The sequence below is a fragment of the Onychostruthus taczanowskii genome, unplaced genomic scaffold (assembly GCF_017590055.1).
Source record: "Onychostruthus taczanowskii isolate IOZ18803 unplaced genomic scaffold, ASM1759005v1 scaffold18, whole genome shotgun sequence".
Lineage (NCBI taxonomy): Eukaryota > Metazoa > Chordata > Aves > Passeriformes > Passeridae > Onychostruthus > Onychostruthus taczanowskii.
The window spans coordinates 5,035,296-5,053,376 of record NW_024499017.1 but is presented as its reverse complement, the minus strand read 5'-3'; the positions used below and the strand labels follow the sequence as shown (position 1 = coordinate 5,053,376).

At 40.4% G+C, this 18,081-nt stretch overlaps 2 protein-coding genes across 4 annotated transcripts; one reads left to right on the top strand and one right to left on the bottom strand.

The window, feature by feature from the left end:
- Positions 1 to 294: 294 nt before the first annotated feature.
- DUS2 (dihydrouridine synthase 2) lies at positions 295 to 15,750 on the bottom strand. 3 transcript variants are annotated; one of them, XM_041400844.1, is made up of 16 exons: positions 15,624 to 15,750; positions 15,162 to 15,301; positions 14,217 to 14,262; positions 13,503 to 13,594; positions 12,650 to 12,693; positions 11,904 to 11,964; positions 10,764 to 10,811; positions 10,104 to 10,169; positions 8,453 to 8,523; positions 7,971 to 8,057; positions 7,697 to 7,865; positions 6,675 to 6,796; positions 3,932 to 4,075; positions 2,698 to 2,785; positions 1,994 to 2,067; positions 295 to 801 (listed from the first exon to the last, which is right to left on the bottom strand). In XM_041400844.1, the coding sequence occupies exons 2-16, from the start codon at positions 15,282 to 15,284 to the stop codon at positions 564 to 566; spliced, it is 1,473 nt and encodes a 490-aa protein (XP_041256778.1). In that variant the 5' UTR covers positions 15,285 to 15,301; positions 15,624 to 15,750; the 3' UTR covers positions 295 to 563. The 3 variants fall into 3 exon arrangements, with proteins under 3 accessions (XP_041256778.1, XP_041256775.1, XP_041256776.1); XM_041400841.1 differs by lacking the exon at positions 15,624 to 15,750 and having other exon boundaries at positions 15,162 to 15,554; XM_041400842.1 differs by lacking the exon at positions 15,624 to 15,750 and having other exon boundaries at positions 13,503 to 13,591; positions 15,162 to 15,554.
- DDX28 (DEAD-box helicase 28) lies at positions 15,345 to 17,996 on the top strand (the record flags this gene model as incomplete). The annotated part of the gene is given in 6 exon segments (XM_041400845.1): positions 15,345 to 15,362; positions 15,365 to 15,383; positions 15,386 to 15,469; positions 15,472 to 15,717; positions 15,720 to 16,344; positions 16,346 to 17,996. Coding segments are annotated over 6 exon segments (1,869 nt in total), but the record flags the coding sequence as incomplete, so codon positions are not given.
- Between the last annotated feature and the right edge of the window lie 85 nt (positions 17,997 to 18,081).

Below are 18,081 nucleotides of genomic sequence, written 5' to 3'. Positions count from 1 at the left end.
AATGTTATTTTAATGCTTGTCTTAAAAATTGTAAGTCCTTCTTTCTGAAAAAAAAAAATTTTCTTGATACGAGGCGTGTAAACAAAGTTTGCAAAATATGCATAAAACTCAATTGACACAACCATGTCTACTTTACTACTAATTATTTTCCTACATTGATTTTTCTGACTTACTACACAGCTCCAACACACAGTTACATTCCTCTGTTTGTGGATGATGTATTAATACATCTCTTACCTGTACACTGTAGACTTATTAAAAATAAAAAAGCAAGTAACGAAATCAATGACAAAATTGCTTTGAAAATACCTGATATTTTAAAAAAGTTTATTATGAGGATTACCTTCTCCATGTTCTTTAAAATCAAGTTCTTAGTTATCATCTGAAAGGCACCATAGAGACAGTGAGTGGTGAACAGTAAACATCTCAGTGGCATTTTTCACAACTGGGAAATTTATCTGTCTCTGAGAGAATCCAAATGAAATGAGAACAGCAAGATATACAAACAGGAGCTCAATTGTAGCTGCATAGGCATGAAACCTCTGACTTCCATTAATTCCATGCTACCGTGGCATCTTCAGCACATTCATGTCAGAAGTGTCTTCAATAAAATTAGCTTTTTTATGGGAAGGCTCAGCAAGGTCCTCTCCATGGTCTCTGCTAATCAAGGGCTCCTGGTCCCCCCTCTTGCGTTTGTTAATCAGGTGATTTTCTCCCTCACAGAGCTTTCCCTCTGGGACACCCAACGTTCTCAGACAGACAATAGCTGCAGCCTGCTCTGCCAGCTTCTTGGACTTGTCCCTGAAGAGCAAGCACACAGAGCACACGTGAAAGTAGAAACTGAGGTCTCTACACTGCCAAGGGACAATTTCCTGTCTCTGATGCAACATCATGAAACAAACAGCATTTGTAGTCATCTCACAGCAGAAAAACAAACCACGTCAGTTCCAGAAATTATTTCAATCTTGCTAGGTGTCAAGTGTTGATGCATTGCTCCTGATGCAATATTCCTAGAAAATCTGACTCTATCAGGGCTTGTCTCTTGAACACTCTCCATGCCAATGGTACACAGCCAATGTGTGTTTGGCCCACAGAAAGGTAACTTTTACAAATCTGATCACTAAACAAAACTGAGTTATGAAGTATCACTTTTCTTGAAAGAGGCTCAGGCATAAGTATACTCTCTGTCAGTTGTACAAGTTCATTGATGCTGACAAAAGCAGGAACTGTTCCGTAATAATAAAAATTCTGCCATTTCTGAGAAAGACTATCCATCACACATTTGTGGAAGTCAGTATTCGAAAACATTTTCTTCTCAAAATTTCATATCATCTGAGCATAACTTCCTAAAGTCTCTGAACAGGAAGGCTGCAAAGCAGTTGTGTGCACTTGTCCTGTTTAAAATGTTCAATGCTGAGCTCTAGCTTTGCAGTTAAATCAAGATCACCTTAGGTGCAAATGCCTCAAATCAACTCTGGTATTAATAGTTGATTGTATAAAATACCACCAAGAAACTTTAGAGCAGGCCTGGATAGAGCTGCTAATTAACTGTGATCTCCAAGAACTCAGTGCACCGTCCTCTGCTTTCACTTAGCCCTGACCTCTTATTGGGAATGGATCTGCTGCAGTGGCTGAAGACATAACCTCCAACATTCCCTCTGCCTCCCTTGGCTTCTCTCTGAACTCATCACATACAGAATGGAACTGGGTCACCCATTTGTTCCCATTCCAATACAACTTGTGGACTAACACAAAGTGAATTCAAATCTGTAACCGTTTACTTGATTATGCCAGTGCTTACTTCCTCTTGTCACATTCAATTCTCAGAAGTTTTTAATCCTTTCTCCTTCCTAGAAGTAGCTTTAGGAGGTAGCTTTCAGCTGACCTTTATCAAAGCCAACTGGAATAAACTGGAATACCCTTTTAATGCAAGTTTTTAAGCAACATTTCAGAAACAAAAATCCAGCTGAAAAACCCATTAAGGATGGCTTACCACAGAGTTGATCGGTATTTTTGCTCAGCTACTGTCACTACTGAACAGAATAATCTATCCAGTGGTCTTTGAACCTGTAGACAAAAAGAATTAAAAGGGAAGGGGCCGTCAAATACCAGTCATGTAATTTACAGAAGAAACAACATCATCAACATTCCTTCACAGGTATAAAGAAAAGAATAACAAGTAACATAACTTTAAAATTACTCTAATTCACACCACCAATTTCACCATATATATTCAACATTAAAAAAATTAAGAAATTGTCCAAGCTACAAATATTTTTGCTTTACAAAAATAAAAAGTAATCCAACAATGTCCCCATGTAACCAAACAGCTGCTCCTGTCCCATACAGTTCCTATCTGTAACAGTGTGCAACAGAGAAAACATTCCAAGATTTAATTCTTCACAGAAGCAGTAAAAGAAAGTCAGTCATGGGCTCCTATATAATGACCAACAACTTCTTTCACAAATGATCACAAATGAATCAAAGGCAGAATGAAGGTCTGACTTTTAATTTTTTATTTTCTAATAAAATAAGTTCCTGTTGTCATACCTGTGTGCATTACCATTTCTGCAGCTGCTTTCTGAAAGAGCTACACCAGACTGGAAAGCAGAATTTCTCACTACCTTGAGTCCTAAAATACTTAGTTTCATATACAATGCAAAGGAAGAGGTTTGAAAGGGTTTTTCATTGACTCACAGTTTCATAAACAGGCTGGGGATGTTTTTCTTTCCTACACCATTCCAGAAGATACATTTTTGGAGTGATCTGTGGTGGATATTCTCGCCTAGACAGAAAAATTTGTGGTCAACAACTGTGCACAAAGTTCTATTTTAAAAAGACAGTGCTGCTTATTGTATTACTTCTACCAGTTACTTGAAGTTTAATTTTACAGCTCAAATTATGAAAAAGATGCTTCTTCATTAGAAGCAAGAAAAAGCTGTGACAAAACATGTAAAATAAACTCTAAAGTTTTCCCGAACATTTACTTGCTGTAGTAATACAGATAGAGAAGAGATACTCAGGAGAAAAAAGATTCTAACTAAACAGGTGACACAGAAGAGAGATACAGTTTGGTACTGCTTATTATAAGCACCAATTAAACACCAGTAGAAAAAAGGAGAAGCTGCTTCTGTTATGAAGCAGTAATCAAATAAAAAAAGCGTAGAAAATGCAGGAATTTAGTCAGTTATTGACAAAGAATTACAGACCCTCACACATGGCACAAAAAAGCCATTAAAAAATCTGTATTCAGTTCTCAAGGAGTCAGGTAATATATCCTCTAAATACTAAAGCATTATGACTGCATTTGTCGAGGATTTTACATATGACACTCTTCTTGAGCTGTTTGATAGGCCTATTAGCAAACCCAGCAAACATGAGTTTAACATGGAAAGTAACAGCAATTCTATAGGCTTCACAGATTAAAATTAAAAATTATATAAAATAGAATTCAACTCCATGAATTAATTTTTCACAGAATAGCTTATGAGTGGAACACATTTAGAAGACTTCAGATGAGCATCTTCTCTGCTTAGAAAAGTATCAAGAAGTTTGTTCAGGACTTCTTATAGAAAAATTGTTTTAGTCAAGTTTCACTAAAAATAACTGAACTCTACATCTTTGTAATACACTTTTCTACATAGAGATGTTATTTTTTATATTTTCTTTTAGAGCACTCAGCACTTTCAGAAAGTTTAGAGAGGGAATTAAGCAGTCTCAGGAAGCCTGGAACTGAAGAACATCCTACAACATCCAAATGGCACAGGAAAAGTGGTGATTATGCAATGAAATTCACTTACTGCTTCATAGGAATTCACCCAGTAAGTGCTGTTTTGCAAATCATCATTTTCAAAAAAACTGTTAAGACAATGAACCTCACAGTTATTATTCAGAGATGCAAGACAGTGAAAAATTTGATTTGCATGCTTACTTGTCAAATCTAACAGCCATTTTTATTACATCTGGATCTTCCATTTGGTCATCTTCATCTTGCACCTTGGTTACTAAAGATGTTTTCTTTGCTTCAAAAATAGCTGTGGTTTCTTCATAGAAGTCACCCATTTCAAAGGCTTCACTATTCAAACAGAATTCCTTTATGTTAGAGATTAGTTTATAAATTTTTATATCACATTATGACAGAGAAAGAAAATGTAGAAATCAATTGTGTTTACAGTATAGTTAAGAGTACAGAGAATGAAGTGGAAGTGTGGCTGTATTCTGCACAGTGACATTACATTACTGCTACAAGTAGGAAAAGGATATTCTAATTTCCAGCACGACATATGCAATTTGTAGCCTGGAAGTGAAGGAAGAATCAGTCAGAAATACAGTCCTGCACTGTTCAAGTTATTAGTTCATTTAATAACTTGCAGCTGGATGAATCAGCAAACAAGCATCTCAGAGTGACTCCTGGTGCATCAGCTCCACAAAGGCAATATGAGCAAAAAGTAGGAAAAAGAATCTTATTCTAATTATAGTGATTAAAAATACTCTGAGCAATAAACCCTATAGCATCCAAACCTCTCAACATATCAAATTTTCTGACTTCAGAGTATCATTCACAAGCCCAAATAAAGAGAAGAAGCAACCAGGATTTTAGTCAAAGGCAAAAGCCTCAAAGCCTTTTAAATTTCAAACTCATGGCAGGCTGGATCTACTTTGAAAAACTGAGACTATTGATTTTTTGCAGATGATAATGGCAATAAAACCTGCAGCATAAAAGAAACTTTTACTTTCTGTTATGAAGATGCTGGTTGATACAGGGCTGCTCAATGACAAAATGGATTCTGCCCACAAAGCCATCTCCAATGCTCCAAGCAAAAAAGCAATGAAGCTGAACAATACTAACTTATGCTTCTGAGGGAAGGCAATTTATTACATACTGCTACATAAATGTTTTGTGGGAAGAGCAGCAGGCTGTTCTCTTGCATTCAGCACTGAGGTTAAAGCTCAAATGGCTGTAACCTATCCTCACCACCAGGAGACAGCAGAATTATGCACTATAATTGTCTGAAGATAAACTGCTGCATTTTAAAAAACTGAATGTTCCTCAGTTATCTGGACATGAAACAGGTTGTTCAGAACAGGGGTTAAAAGACCAAGTTTGCTGGCAGAAAGCAGTTTCATAAATTTCCAAATGGCTCTCTCTGTCCCCATCTCCTGCACACACATGGACTTTTGAAGTGGGTATTGCATCACATGTACAAAAAGAGAGAGTTTGATTTTGGAAGTCCCTAAAGAATTGTTAGGCATAGCACATAAACCCCCTAGTTTTATACTAGATCTCTATCCAGTGTTTATGTGTATGAACTGTGACACCTCTGATTACCTGTGTAAAACTGTCACTTCACAGTACTTGTTTTACATACTATGCATTGCTATTCATGCAGCAGAAAACACCACCGCCCTCTGGGCTAAGACTTTATTGAAGTTGCAAAAGATTTGAGTTCTAATCTATACTTTATCTTTGTTCCTAAACTCAAAATCTATAATCAAAATAGATAGTGTGTTAGCATACTAAAACGTGTCAAACTCTTAAAGTTGCCAAAGTGAAAAGCAACTTGCAAAGTTTAAATGTTGTTCATGGATTCCACTGCTCCTTTAAGAATAATGAAGTCAGCTCCCTTCATATATGCAATGCTAACTCCCTTCATTGTACTTTAATGTAGTAATCATGGACAGAATTATTTCTAGAAAGCCAAAATTGGTAAAAGGCAATAAAATGGCAAAAGGATTGCAGGCATTTCCTTTTGAACATGAAAAGAATGCTGATTAGAGTTTGTTAGAAACCAATACATTCTTTTTCAAAATAACTCAAGCTTTCAACATTCCTATCCATTTTCATATACATTAGATATCAAACAATTTCAGACTGTTCTTTTTATAAAAATCAAGGAGACTCCTCTCCTCCCTTCTATCAGAAGCCACACAACATGGATATGACACATGCAAGCTCAGAGCTTTATTTTATTCAGTTTGAGATGTGTCCAAATCTGAATTCCCCTAATTCTGTCCAAATTCTTTATTCATCTGCCTATTTTATGATTTCTCTCAAAATTTTTGTTCTTTCATTTCTGTCTCTCCCCCAGAGAAATTTCATCCAGTCTGTTTCAGATGTGCAGGATGATAAGATTCTTTAAAGCCACTATATTTCCTCAAAAAGGCTGCCATCATTCATTAAGGTATACCAGGAATGAAAGCAGCACAAAAAATTACATTAAAGTACCATACAACCAGACAACCCCGATATATGTTTTTGAATTTCTAAGTGCTCATTTTAAAACAAATATGTTATAAATATTCCAGTAACATTATAAACCTCACATGCAAGTGGGAAAGCTGAATCAAATCCTTGGAAGAAGACAAGTTCCACAAAATTTCAGACAAGCTGAAATTTTTCTTAATCACTTCAGGTAAATACTGGATAATTGCTTGTCATTCAGTGTAGCACCACTCAAATTAGTGTGCTGAATATAGAGAGTTTTAGGGTTAAAGATTTAAGATCTGAGCATGGAGGAAACCTGAACAAGTTTACTCTGATATTTCACATCTGCCATCTGTTTTTTTTGGGGTTATTGCAACTTCTGACAGTGTGAAATGCCAGGCAGTGTTAGATAGAGAAGTGATGTGCAAGTTTGACAGAGCACAACTCCTTTTCTGAAGTCCATGCTTACCAGATCTCCTGTGTGGACTGTGCAGCGTGCAGCTTCTTACCCTGAGTAGTTTCCAACTGTTCTCTTAACATCTGACACAAGCAGTATTTAGTGTTGGTGTAGTGATTGTCATACCTCACTGCCTGATGGAAAGAGACAAAGAATTCAAAACACCAAACAAATTTATCTTCTATACTGCACATGGTGTATTGATGACTTCCACACCCATTTCTGAAAGGTAAGCCACAGTGCAGTTTCTTCAGTAACATATTCAACACTACCCATGAATGTGACTATAGTCTGATTATTTTGGCATGACTTCACCAATTAAAGTTCAACTGACTTATATACTTCTGAAGAAAGAGTTGAGCTGTTTACATCACTGACTAGAAATGCACTGATATTTTAGTAAGTAACTCATTAATAGCAAGCTTAAATTAAAACAAAAAAATCAAATTGATGACATGATCAAAGTTACAGATCTCTGACTAATTTCCTATGATATCATTAAAATATTGGTTTTGAATAATGGATAAAACTTTATATATTAGATTACTTAGCTAATGGAGCTACAGTACTGCAATACAGCATTACTTTATTGGCAAATCATTCCCTTTGCTTCCCTACTGCAAATATTTCTTGACAGTATGTGTGAAAAGCAATTAATTTCTAAAAGTGAATCTAGGAGCAACTGATTTTGTTATATAATTTTATATAATCTGTATATAATAATCTGCTCAATTTGTGCAGCTGTGACTTTGAAAGAGCTGGACTACATATTTTTAGATTTCTTTACATTTTTAGATAGACTGATAAGCCTCATAAATGTTCCCAAGAACAAGTTTTCTGAACATTTTTTTTTCTGAACAAAATCAAACAGCGGAAGCAGGGATTGATTTGCAAGGATCATGTAACATGCACTACGCTAAAATATCCCCAGAACCAAGTCTTTGAAATGAAGAGGAGTTAAGATGCTGCAGTAGGATTTGAATTAGCAATTCTAAACAATGTTAATTACAAGTAAAATCTTCATGAAAACATACATATTTGATGTAATCTTGCATGACATCCTTCAAGGGGCAAAACCCCTCTTTTCTGAAGACAGAGGGGTTCCACATGGCAGCACGAGCAATCATGACTGATGAGGCAGCTGTTGCTTTCTGGAAAGTCTCTATGTCTGCATGCTCCTTAATGAAGTCATGAGATCCTCCACTAAAAATTAACAACACTAATAAAATTAATCATGGTTCTTTTTCCTGCACTTGGAAATCTTAAGTAGAAGCATCTGACCAGAATGAGCAAATTAGTCCAACTTACTTTGCTATTACTGGAATGGAGACAGCTTCAGATATGGCCTTGATCACATCACAGTGGACAGGGTGCTGAGGCCTCTCCTCCTTCTTCCTTTCCAACAAACAAAAAAAAAAAAAAAAAAGAAAAGACCAAAGATTTCCTGTGGAATTTGTCTCTAAACCACAGCAGACATGACACAAGGATTATTGGGATATACTCGTTTCAGCTTATTTATTTCATATATTTGATTTTTTAAGATACAAAGTATGCAAGATAATTTTAGTTTTATTTGGTCTTTGAGAAAAAATATTTAGGAAAAGAGCAGCAAGCAGTTTAATTCCATAATTACTGACTGGATTTCCTAGAACACCAATTCAGTTAACAGTTGAAATCAGAACCACATACTGCATTTAGAGTATAGAGTATACTCATATCAGTCATATCATACTGTGGTACAGTCATCAAACTAAAAAAATCTAAGTCTTTCTTGCCTAAAATCAATTTACCTTCCATGGACTGCAATGGCAGCAATGCCAGTTTTCTCTATTCTCTTCACCAGGTTCACAGTATCCTCCACCTGAGGGATAAGACAGCCTGACATGATTTTAATTCAAAGCAAAAGGAATAACTATCATGTGACCATTGTACAAACAAATGCTGAAGTCTTCTTTAATCAAGAGGGATATGATTCTTGTCTTTCATCAATAGCACAACATATGCAACCATTTAATATATACTTCAGTTAAAGAACTATATACTATGGCCAAAAAAAAAGAATCCATTTTCAATGCCTCCTTGAACCTACCAATCTCAAACTTTCTCAAATCAGGTAACAGGATCTCTGTAGCAGGAGAATATTTTCCAAAGGCTTTTAGACTATCAATAGAAAATGACTGGAACATTTGATTAGCAAGTCCTCTCTAATGACTACTCTGTAAATTGTAATTGAAATGCTTTTCAGTAAGAGGATGCCTTCTGAAATCAACCTAACATGCAATCACACAACTATAAATATTCCTCTCAGATGTGTCTTAAAAAACTTAACCAGCATCTAAAAATTCTAAGGATATTCATACATGCCCAGTATATCTTCAAAGAGATAAAATGCTCTTAAAAAGCCACACTGCTGCACTAGCCTGTCTTATGCATCTTTAGGGAAAGGGAGAATGAAAAAAAGGCAAATTTTCCTTTCAAAAGCTGGAGGAATACCTGTGCCTCATCCCAAACATATCAGATTCAGTCTGAAAACTGCAACATGTGCCAGCTGGCAGAGATGCAGAGACAGAAGCTCACCTGCTGCTCTGATGGATGACATTATGCAAAACCAGCTTGAAACAAAAAGGAAGAGGCTCTAAGATAAGGTGCCAGTTCTCTAATTTAATACTTCAGAACCAAAATTATCTTAGACCAGGTTACTGATTCTTTTCACTCAAGATTCTTTTGTTTATCCCAACACCTACATGACTTCTGAACAAAGCTGGCTCAGGTACAGTTCATCCACCTACTGAAATATCTGTTTAGGTCATAAGCAATCATAGTATCTGGGAAGTAATTAAATACTCAATTGTTAAGTAATCAGTCTTTAAAAGAAAAGGCATATAATCTCTTGGAGGTTTAAAAGTATGTAGAGCATTCATCTTAAAAAAAACCAAAACAGTAAGAAAGCTACATCAGCTGACATCAGCTGTAAAAAAAAATCCTGAAAAGGACACACCCCATAACTTCATTGGCTGTTCTAACTGCAAGAAGAGGAAAACGGTATGGAAGAAAAATTAGTCTGAAAGAACAGAAAACAATCATCTATTGGCTACCCCATGTGAAAAACAGGAATTAACAGCATCTACTGGCTGCTCAAGGGTGCTGTCCTACAACCTTTTGTACCTCTATGACATAAAAAATGACTTAGGAAATTTAGAAGATAAAAGCCTCTGTGCCCTTGCCTAGCATAGAAACTGACAAGCACACAGTCACAGTCTCTGTGCACCTGCAGGTCAGATTTAGGCTGGGACAGCATCCCAAACAGAAATTTTAAGTTCCAAGTGCCATTCCACAGCAACAGGCATACAGTGGAACACACTAGAACAACATATATTCTAACTGATAGTAAATCAGAGCACTAACAGCTAAACGCTTCAGCACAACAATTTATGCTCTTACTGAGGGCAAAATGCGGATTTTGCAGGTTACTGGTTTGCAAATTCCTTTAACAAGGGTGGTCAATATCTGAAAAAAAAAGAGAAGACAAAAATGTGATCACAACGGTGGCATTATTGAAACTATCTTCCTCTCTCTCGAAAGTAAGTTAGAATAATGTAACACTGTTTACTATTCCTCTATAAAGAATCTTACATGCTAGACAGACATACACAATCTGTAACTCAATATACAATTTTATCCAGTAGATACACAAGACTACTTATAGTCTAAGACATTTTTACTGCCACTTCTTTGTTGATTTGAACTGGATTTTTAGAGAGCAATTAAGAGCTGCTGGAGTTTCAACACTGCTTTTAATATAGCGTGACCAGTGAACTCTGATTTTAAAAAATATGCAGACACGTAAAACTCACAAATACTGCACTACACTGGAAGTTTTTAAACTGAAAAAACCCCAAAAGTAGCAGCTTTATAGTCCAGAACTAAATCAGGAATATTTATCTATAGCCTTAACTCCAGTGTCCTAAACTGAGTGTTCCACTCAAGCAATCACAAATTTGTTGTCTATGCAATTCATCCCTGCTGCCAGTAGAGCACAGTGCACAAGGCAGCTCCAATCCCACCAGGTGATACTTACAGACTGTTTTGTCAGACACTTACAGACTCTATTTTGTCAGGATCAGACAGCAGTGCTGCTCCCATACCTCCCTGGCAAAACAGAGAGAAGCTGTTACCCACTATGCAAACACATTTTTCAACTCAATTGTTTTGCCTAATAGCAGACCACAACAAAAGCACAATATTATATTCAGGGAAAAATGGCAAAATGTAAAATACAGGAGCATTACTGAACACCTTCATGCTACATTTCTTAGACCTGTATCAGAATAATTAAGCAGTAATTCAGGGCATCAACTTGCTCTCATCACTTTAGGGAGCAGACAGGATTTCAGAAAGCTATTTTTAGCAAACATAATCATCCATTTTCCTATTTTTCATCCCTAACATAATTATGAACTATTTAATATTTTAGCTGTTCTTCCCACACTGTTTCATCTGCATACATAGATGCAGAGGCCAACAACATTTTTGTACAAATTTCTTTGACCCAGAACTATTGTTGGATAATAACCATTTACCAGCACTTGTACTCCTGATCTTTCACCCTAGTACAAGATGGATATTTTTGTGTTTTGTTCTTAATTACGGTTCTGTGGAGCATTTGACATCAAAATGGAGTGCCATGGTTCAATTTATTGATGCTTTATCTCTACACCAAGTGGCTTAACAGCCCTAACAACCAGTTTGAATGCTCTGTTCTAGTCCCAGATACAGACTAATTTAGAACTGCATGTGCTTTATTACAAAACAAACAAACAACGTTTTAAGTGATCCATTGTCCTTCCATTTAAAACTGACAAAGAACTGAATTCAGCATAGCTAAGCTGTGACTCTATTTTGCTAATTTTGCTCAGATGACAAATCGTGATTTCAGTTTTTATTAAGGCTAGGCAGAACTTATTTCACTCACCCAACAAGTTAATGACTTCAGAAAAATATTAAAAAATCCTAAACACTTCATTTTATCTAGCCTTTAAGAAATTAATTTTCTAACAGCCTATGTTATTTTACTGTATTAGGGCCATGACACCTTCTAGAGTGTTCTGCTTACTACAAACAATTAAATTTAATTTTTCATCAAAATTTTACTGCTTGAATTTGAAAACCAGACCATGTATTCTACACTCCATACTGCCAAGATAGAAAAAGCTCATTTAACAGTAATCAAAATCCACTTGCCTTAGTAGAGTATTCTTTTGGGCATCCCATGTTGATATCAATACCAGCCACATCACTCTCTCTGAAAGAGAAGGAAAAATCAAATTATTTTTTAGCATATTAGAACAAGAATCAAGAAACAGATATCTTGCCAGGTAATTTGTTCCATCATCATAAAGGCTTAAATGAGAACTTAAGGTAAATTTGAACTTCTGAATTTTTAGCTTCTCACTTATTTAAGTTAAATATATAAATCTTAATGATGGTCTGAAGATCAGATTCTTCAAAGGTTTCAATAACCAGTGCTGTGCAGAAGCTGCAAATACTCGTCTTAAATACCTTCTATATACTTAATCCCATATAAAGTATATCCACCACTAAATTTACCATTATCACTACAGCAAGTCCTATTGAAACTTCCATCTATACAAATGGAGGCTTAAAACCACCTTTTTAAGAGCCACTTTTAGTTTCTACACAATATATTACTGGAGGCTTTAAACCCAAACAGTAAGGGACATTTTCAGGTGTATTGGCCTTGCAGCTGTGCAACACCCAGGGAAATTCATACTGGAGAGATCAAGGACACACTTGCACTAGCAAGAAGCCATCCCAGCACAGAATTTATGCAGCTGAACTTTTCCTGGTTCTACCAAGAGCTACCTTGATGCTCTCAATCATAAAAAAAACTGTCTTCTACAATAATTCCTCTATACAAAAAAAATCCCAAACCCATGGTGGGAAGGGGGTGAGAGAAGATGACTTACACAAGCTTAGCTACTGCCAGGGCTCTTTCAGCATCTGCTGAACCCTGTTGGTAAAAGAAGAGGATTTATAATTACAATATACGATCAAATTAATAAAAAAACAAGGTGCTTACTTGCACACGTGTACAACTATATTTGTTGTGAACATTTAATACAGACAGAGACCCTCTGGATACTTAAAACATTTACCTACAGCACATATTGGAGTCAGCCACTGGATGATAAAAGGTGATACAAAAAAGGATCCGTCTGCCCTCTTCACCTACAGCAATATCAAATGTTCTTAGCCCCTCAGCAACACATATTTATTTCAATGTTCTTAAGAAGCTCCACTAACAACAATTCTACAGACTCTACAGGGCTACATTACCACTGAAAAAGCTCTTTTCAGTATCTAATGCAGTCCACTCGCTTCCCCCTTCCTCCAAGCCCATAATTTCTTGTCCTACACAGAGTGGTCTCTAAGAGCAAATTACTGTCTTCTTCTCTTCAGCACAGAGAATCTTTAATCCATTTGTGCAATGCCAATGCACACATTAATCCTCTCTTATCTATACTAAACAATGCTGCCTTGTTCAGTCTTTCCAGTGAGACTGTTTACAGGACAGTGCAAAACTTCAATGTGTGATCAGAGATCAGCACAATTTATATCCACATCCATAAGTACAGAAGTATCTAAGATACCTCCTACAAAACCAAGCTGCTATCTTAACCACCTCTTCTGAAAGCAGCTCTAAGGAGAGCTTACAATGTAGAATCTTGATTTGTACCAACAGCTTAGAAATTCTGCAACACCTTTGGTGTGAAACCACCTCATTTAACTATGTTATTAGAAGAATATCTTGTTCCTTACCATTTGGAAGACAACACGCTCTCTCTCCCTTTCACAAGTTCTGAAAACAACTCTGTCATTAGGTGCAACAAAGTCCACTGTTTCAAGTACTTCTGTATGAAATGAGAAACAGATAAAACAGGCAAAAATTCTGTACAAATGTAAAAAATTTTTACATTGGTTCTTTGAAAAGTACCAAAGCCCAGTGATGACTCAGCCAGAATGAACAGTACTATTTTTGGAAAGGGGCAGGAGGAGAGAGGAGATTTGTAGTGAACTTCTGTTTCCCAGCAGGGACATTGCAAACAACTGTTTCTATGCCACTCAGACAGGGCCAGGTCTCAAAGATACCTTTCTAAGTGACAATCATGTTATTCCAAGGCCAGCCCAGGGACTTCAAGTTAATAAATGAATGATAAACAGTGAGGTCTTGTATGTGGGTGTGTGTATTATCATGACACAAACAGCTAACATTTAAAAAGACACATAAAAAAAAGAAAACTGGAAACTGTCTCTACTGCATCCAAACAAACTGGAAGTCAAAAACTAGAGCAGCAGACAGGTCTAGGGTAGCACTTCAAAAGCTTACTGTAAGCCCCTAGACACAATTCAGTGAGATTGTATGTACTGATACTTCACTATAATCCCTAGAAAAATGCTTCAGAAAAAGAATTACCCTTTCTCTTACCTAGAAAAGAGACTTACAGGTATTATCAAAAGAAATGCCATACTTACCATTTATAACCCTCTTACACTGCAGCATCTTTATGTCAATCAGCTCCTGAGTAGAAAGGATCAAATAAATCTCAGTGAGATTAATTGTTTCAGCTCTAAACAGTTGCTCATTTTCTTAAGTAATTATCTAGAGAGATCAGCTTCTCTGAGCATCCTGTCCCAGTACTTCAGCACCCTCTGGTTAAAGAACTTCTTACTAATCTCAAGCTCTCCTCTCTTTAGTCTAAAACTTTTCCCCCTGGTCCTATCACTATCTGTCCTTGTAAAATGTTCCTTTCCCTCTTTTTTAAAAGCTCCCTTTAAGTACTGGAAGGGCCCAACGAGGTCTCCTCAGCGCCTTCTCTTCTCCAGAGAGAACAATCCCAACTCTCTCAGCCTGTGTTTGCAGGAGAGGTGCTCCAGCACTCTGATCAACACTGTGGCCTCTCTGGATCCACTCTAACAGGTCCAATAGTTCTTGTGCTGAGGACCCCACACCTCAATTTCAGGCAGCTTAAAAAAAAGTGTTTAAGAAACAAGGAGAGCAATGCTATGAGTGAAATACATGGATGTATAGCAGAACTAACCAGATGAGACATGAAGTCAGTCTTCAAAGTTCCTTCAAAGTTCTGACTCTACTGAAACAAAATAAAAAAAAACCAAAAAAAAACCAACCCAAAACCAAAAACCAACCTATCCCCCCAAATGCAAATAAAAGTACAACTTGAGGAAACTGCTATGGTGTTTTGTCTAAATTACTTAAAGTTAGTGAACAGCCTTAAAAAATGGATTTGTCATAACTTGAGAACGGCTCAGAGAAATGCCTCAAGATATAGAGATTCTCCTTTCCTCATTTTTAATGGAAAACTATGTGTAAAAAAGAATAAGTCATACAATGAAAAAAGTACATTTGTAGTTTCCTTAATAAAGGCATCAGAAAAAGCCTCATCTGCTCCTTCTCCATACCTCACAGTACACGATATCGGCACCATAGTCCAGAGCAAGCAGCCGCATTGGCAGTGTCCCCACCCGCACCATCGGAGCCAGGATCTTCTTTCCTCTGAAGCACAGCGGTGTGTTCACCGTCATTCCTGTTGCGGTACCACCTGAAAGGGAGAGCCCAGGGGGACTGCCACGGAGTGCCATTTCCCACCCGCAAACACAGGCGTGTCCTTTGCCGGGAAGGGGCGGTGGTGCCCCGCCGGCTGTGACAGGGCTCGCCGGGCAGCGGGGACCGGGCTCACCCGGCGTGAGGGCGCCGGGGGATGCTCCCGCCCCACGGGCTCCTTCCCGAGCGAGGGGCCCCGCGCCGCCCCTGCCGGAGCCCCTCAGGGCCGCGACCGCTCCCGCGGTGGCGGCGCTGGGAAAGCCCTCAGCCGGCAGCGGAAAAAGGCGAAAGAAGGGAGCGGCACCGCCCGCCGCACTCACCCTCCTCGCGTGGCTCGGCCGCGGCTCCGCGGGGCGGGGAGAACCGGGGCCAGCGCCTGTTTCAGGCGTCATCGGGCAGCGCCACCGCCCCACGTGGGGTCGCGATGGCGCTTGGCCGGCTCGGGCCGGCGCTCGCCCTCCCGCTGCTGCTGCCGCGGCGGCCGGAGGGCAGCGGGTCAGCGGCGGCGGGGAGCCCGCAGCCCCCCGGGGCCGTGGTGCGCGTCCCCTGGGCCCTGCGGCAGCGCCTGCAGCGGGGCGCGCAGCGCCGGCGGCGCGAGCAGAGGGAGGCGGCGGCGCCGCGTTCCGGGAAGCTGCTGCTGAGGAGCCGGCGGCCGGAGCTGAGCCAGCCCCGCTGGCAGACGGTGGGGCGCTGGGAGCAGCCGCCGCTGGTGTCGGCGGGCTGGAAGCACCGGAAGGCGTACGGGGATTACTTCCAGCTCGAGCCCTCGCAGGAGGCGGCTCCCGCTTTGCAGGCGCCGCCGGCTGAGGCGGGACAGGGCCCGACCTTCGCCGAGCTGGGGCTGCAGCCGGCGCTGCTGGCCGGCCTGGAGCGGCTCTCCATCAGCCGGCCCACGGCCGTGCAGCGCCTCGCCATCCCCGCGCTGCGCCGCGGCCGCAGCGCGCTGTGCGCCGCCGAGACGGGCAGCGGGAAGACTCTGGCGTACCTGCTGCCGCTGCTCGAGCGCCTGCTCGGCCGCCCCGAGGCGGCGGCGGCGGAGGCGCGGGCTGCGGAGGCAGCTGCGGGCGCCGCCGCCGGGCCCCGCCGTGCTGCTGGGCACCCCCGGCGCGCTGCGGGAGGCGCTGCGGCGCCGCTTCCTGGCCCTGGAGAGGCTGCGCTGGATGGTGCTGGACGAGGCGGACTCGCTGATGGACGAGTCCTTCATGGAGCTGCTGGAGGAGGTCCTGGCACACGCGCCGCTGGCCGCCGGCGCTCCCGGGCCAGCCGGTCCCGACGAGGAGAGGACGCAGGTGGTGGTGGTCGGAGCCACCTTCCCCGCGGGGCTCAGCGAGACGCTGGCGAAGTTCACTGACGTGGACCGGTTCGTCACCCTCAGCACCCAGAGCCTGCACCGCCTGCCGCCTCACGTCCAGCAGAAGTTTGTCCGCCTCAAAGGCCGGGACAAGCTGCCCGAGCTGCTGCAGCTGCTCAAGGAGCGCCCATCATCTGGCGGGGCTGTTCTCATCTTCTGCAACAGTGCCAGCACTGTCAACTGGCTGGGCTATATCCTGGACGACCACAAAATCAAGCACCTGAGGCTGCAGGGGCAGATGTCAGCGGCTGCTAGAGCTGGCATCTTTGCCTCTTTCCAGAAGGGTGACGTGTCTGTCCTCGTCTGCACTGACCTTGCCTCGCGTGGGCTGGACACCAGCAGTGTGCAGCTGGTGGTCAACTATGACTTCCCAGACACCCTGCAGGACTACCTGCACCGGGCCGGGAGAGTTGGCCGGGTTGGGAGCAAGGCACCTGGAGCTGTGGTTAGTTTTGTCACCCATCGGTGGGACGTGGACCTGGTACGGAAAATAGAGACTGCAGCCCGGAAAAGGACAGGTCTCCCAGGAATGGACTCTATTAATAAACCTTCACCTAAAGGAGGCTGATTCAATATGCCAGGCATTCTCTGGTAGGGGCTTACCTTGAGGCCATTAAGGCAGAGTGAATGAGCTGCTGTGTGTAAGGCAGATGGAAAGAATAGAGCTGAGTTTCAGAACCAGGTGATCAGGTTAGCTTTGTGCACTATTCTGGAAGCTGCAGTATTCATTTGCAAAGTCATCACAACATGTGGGTTTCCCAAAGTAAGCTAGTAAGTGAGTAACAGAATGCTTTTGGAGAATATTGAGGAATTACTTCATCAGTTGATTTGGTTTACTTATTTTGAGACATAATTTAAATTCAATTCCAAATTAAAGTATGTTTGTATGATATGCCATTCTATTGCATTTCATTACTGCCCACCACCATCAGCTGACATTCGTTATTAAAACTGAAAAATTGCTACTGTGGCAGGAGAAAAAACCTGTCCAGTTACAGACACAAAGGACTAAAGGACAAAGGATACTTGATCTTGTGATTGTAGCAGTTCATTTAGAGAATTCTAGACCAGATACCTGTAAAGTCCAGTGGGAATGAGAAGACACAATAAGGCTTGAGGCTCTTTCAAGGCCTTAATTTGTTATTTTATGGTTACCTTTCACTGAGAAATGGGATCTTGCTCCTTCATGTTATATTAAATAAAAAGCCCTAAAGTGTTTCCTTTACATTTTTTTCTGCTTATTGTAGTGACATGTATGGTTTCTGAACTGACTGTAAAAAAACCCCAACCCCAGCACACTGAAAGATGTCTTCTGTTAAATAAAAGAAGTGTGTTGACTCACAGGTTCTAGTGACTCTCACGTAACAGAGTGAGTGTAGGATTTTTTTTTAATGTTGTGCCTTTGTCCTATTTTGCTTCCAACCAAG

Coding starts and splice junctions, on each gene's coding strand:
- DUS2 (XM_041400841.1), bottom strand. CDS start 15,341: ATGGCACTCCGTGGCAGTCCCCCTGGGCTCTCCCTTTCAGGTGGTACC. Junction 8,058..8,452: donor GCCATTGCAGTCCATGGAAG/GTAAATTGATTT, acceptor TTTGTTGGAAAG/GAAGAAGGAGGAGAGGCCTC. Junction 6,797..7,696: donor TGCAAGATTACATCAAATAT/GTATGTTTTCAT, acceptor TCTTTCCATCAG/GCAGTGAGGTATGACAATCA.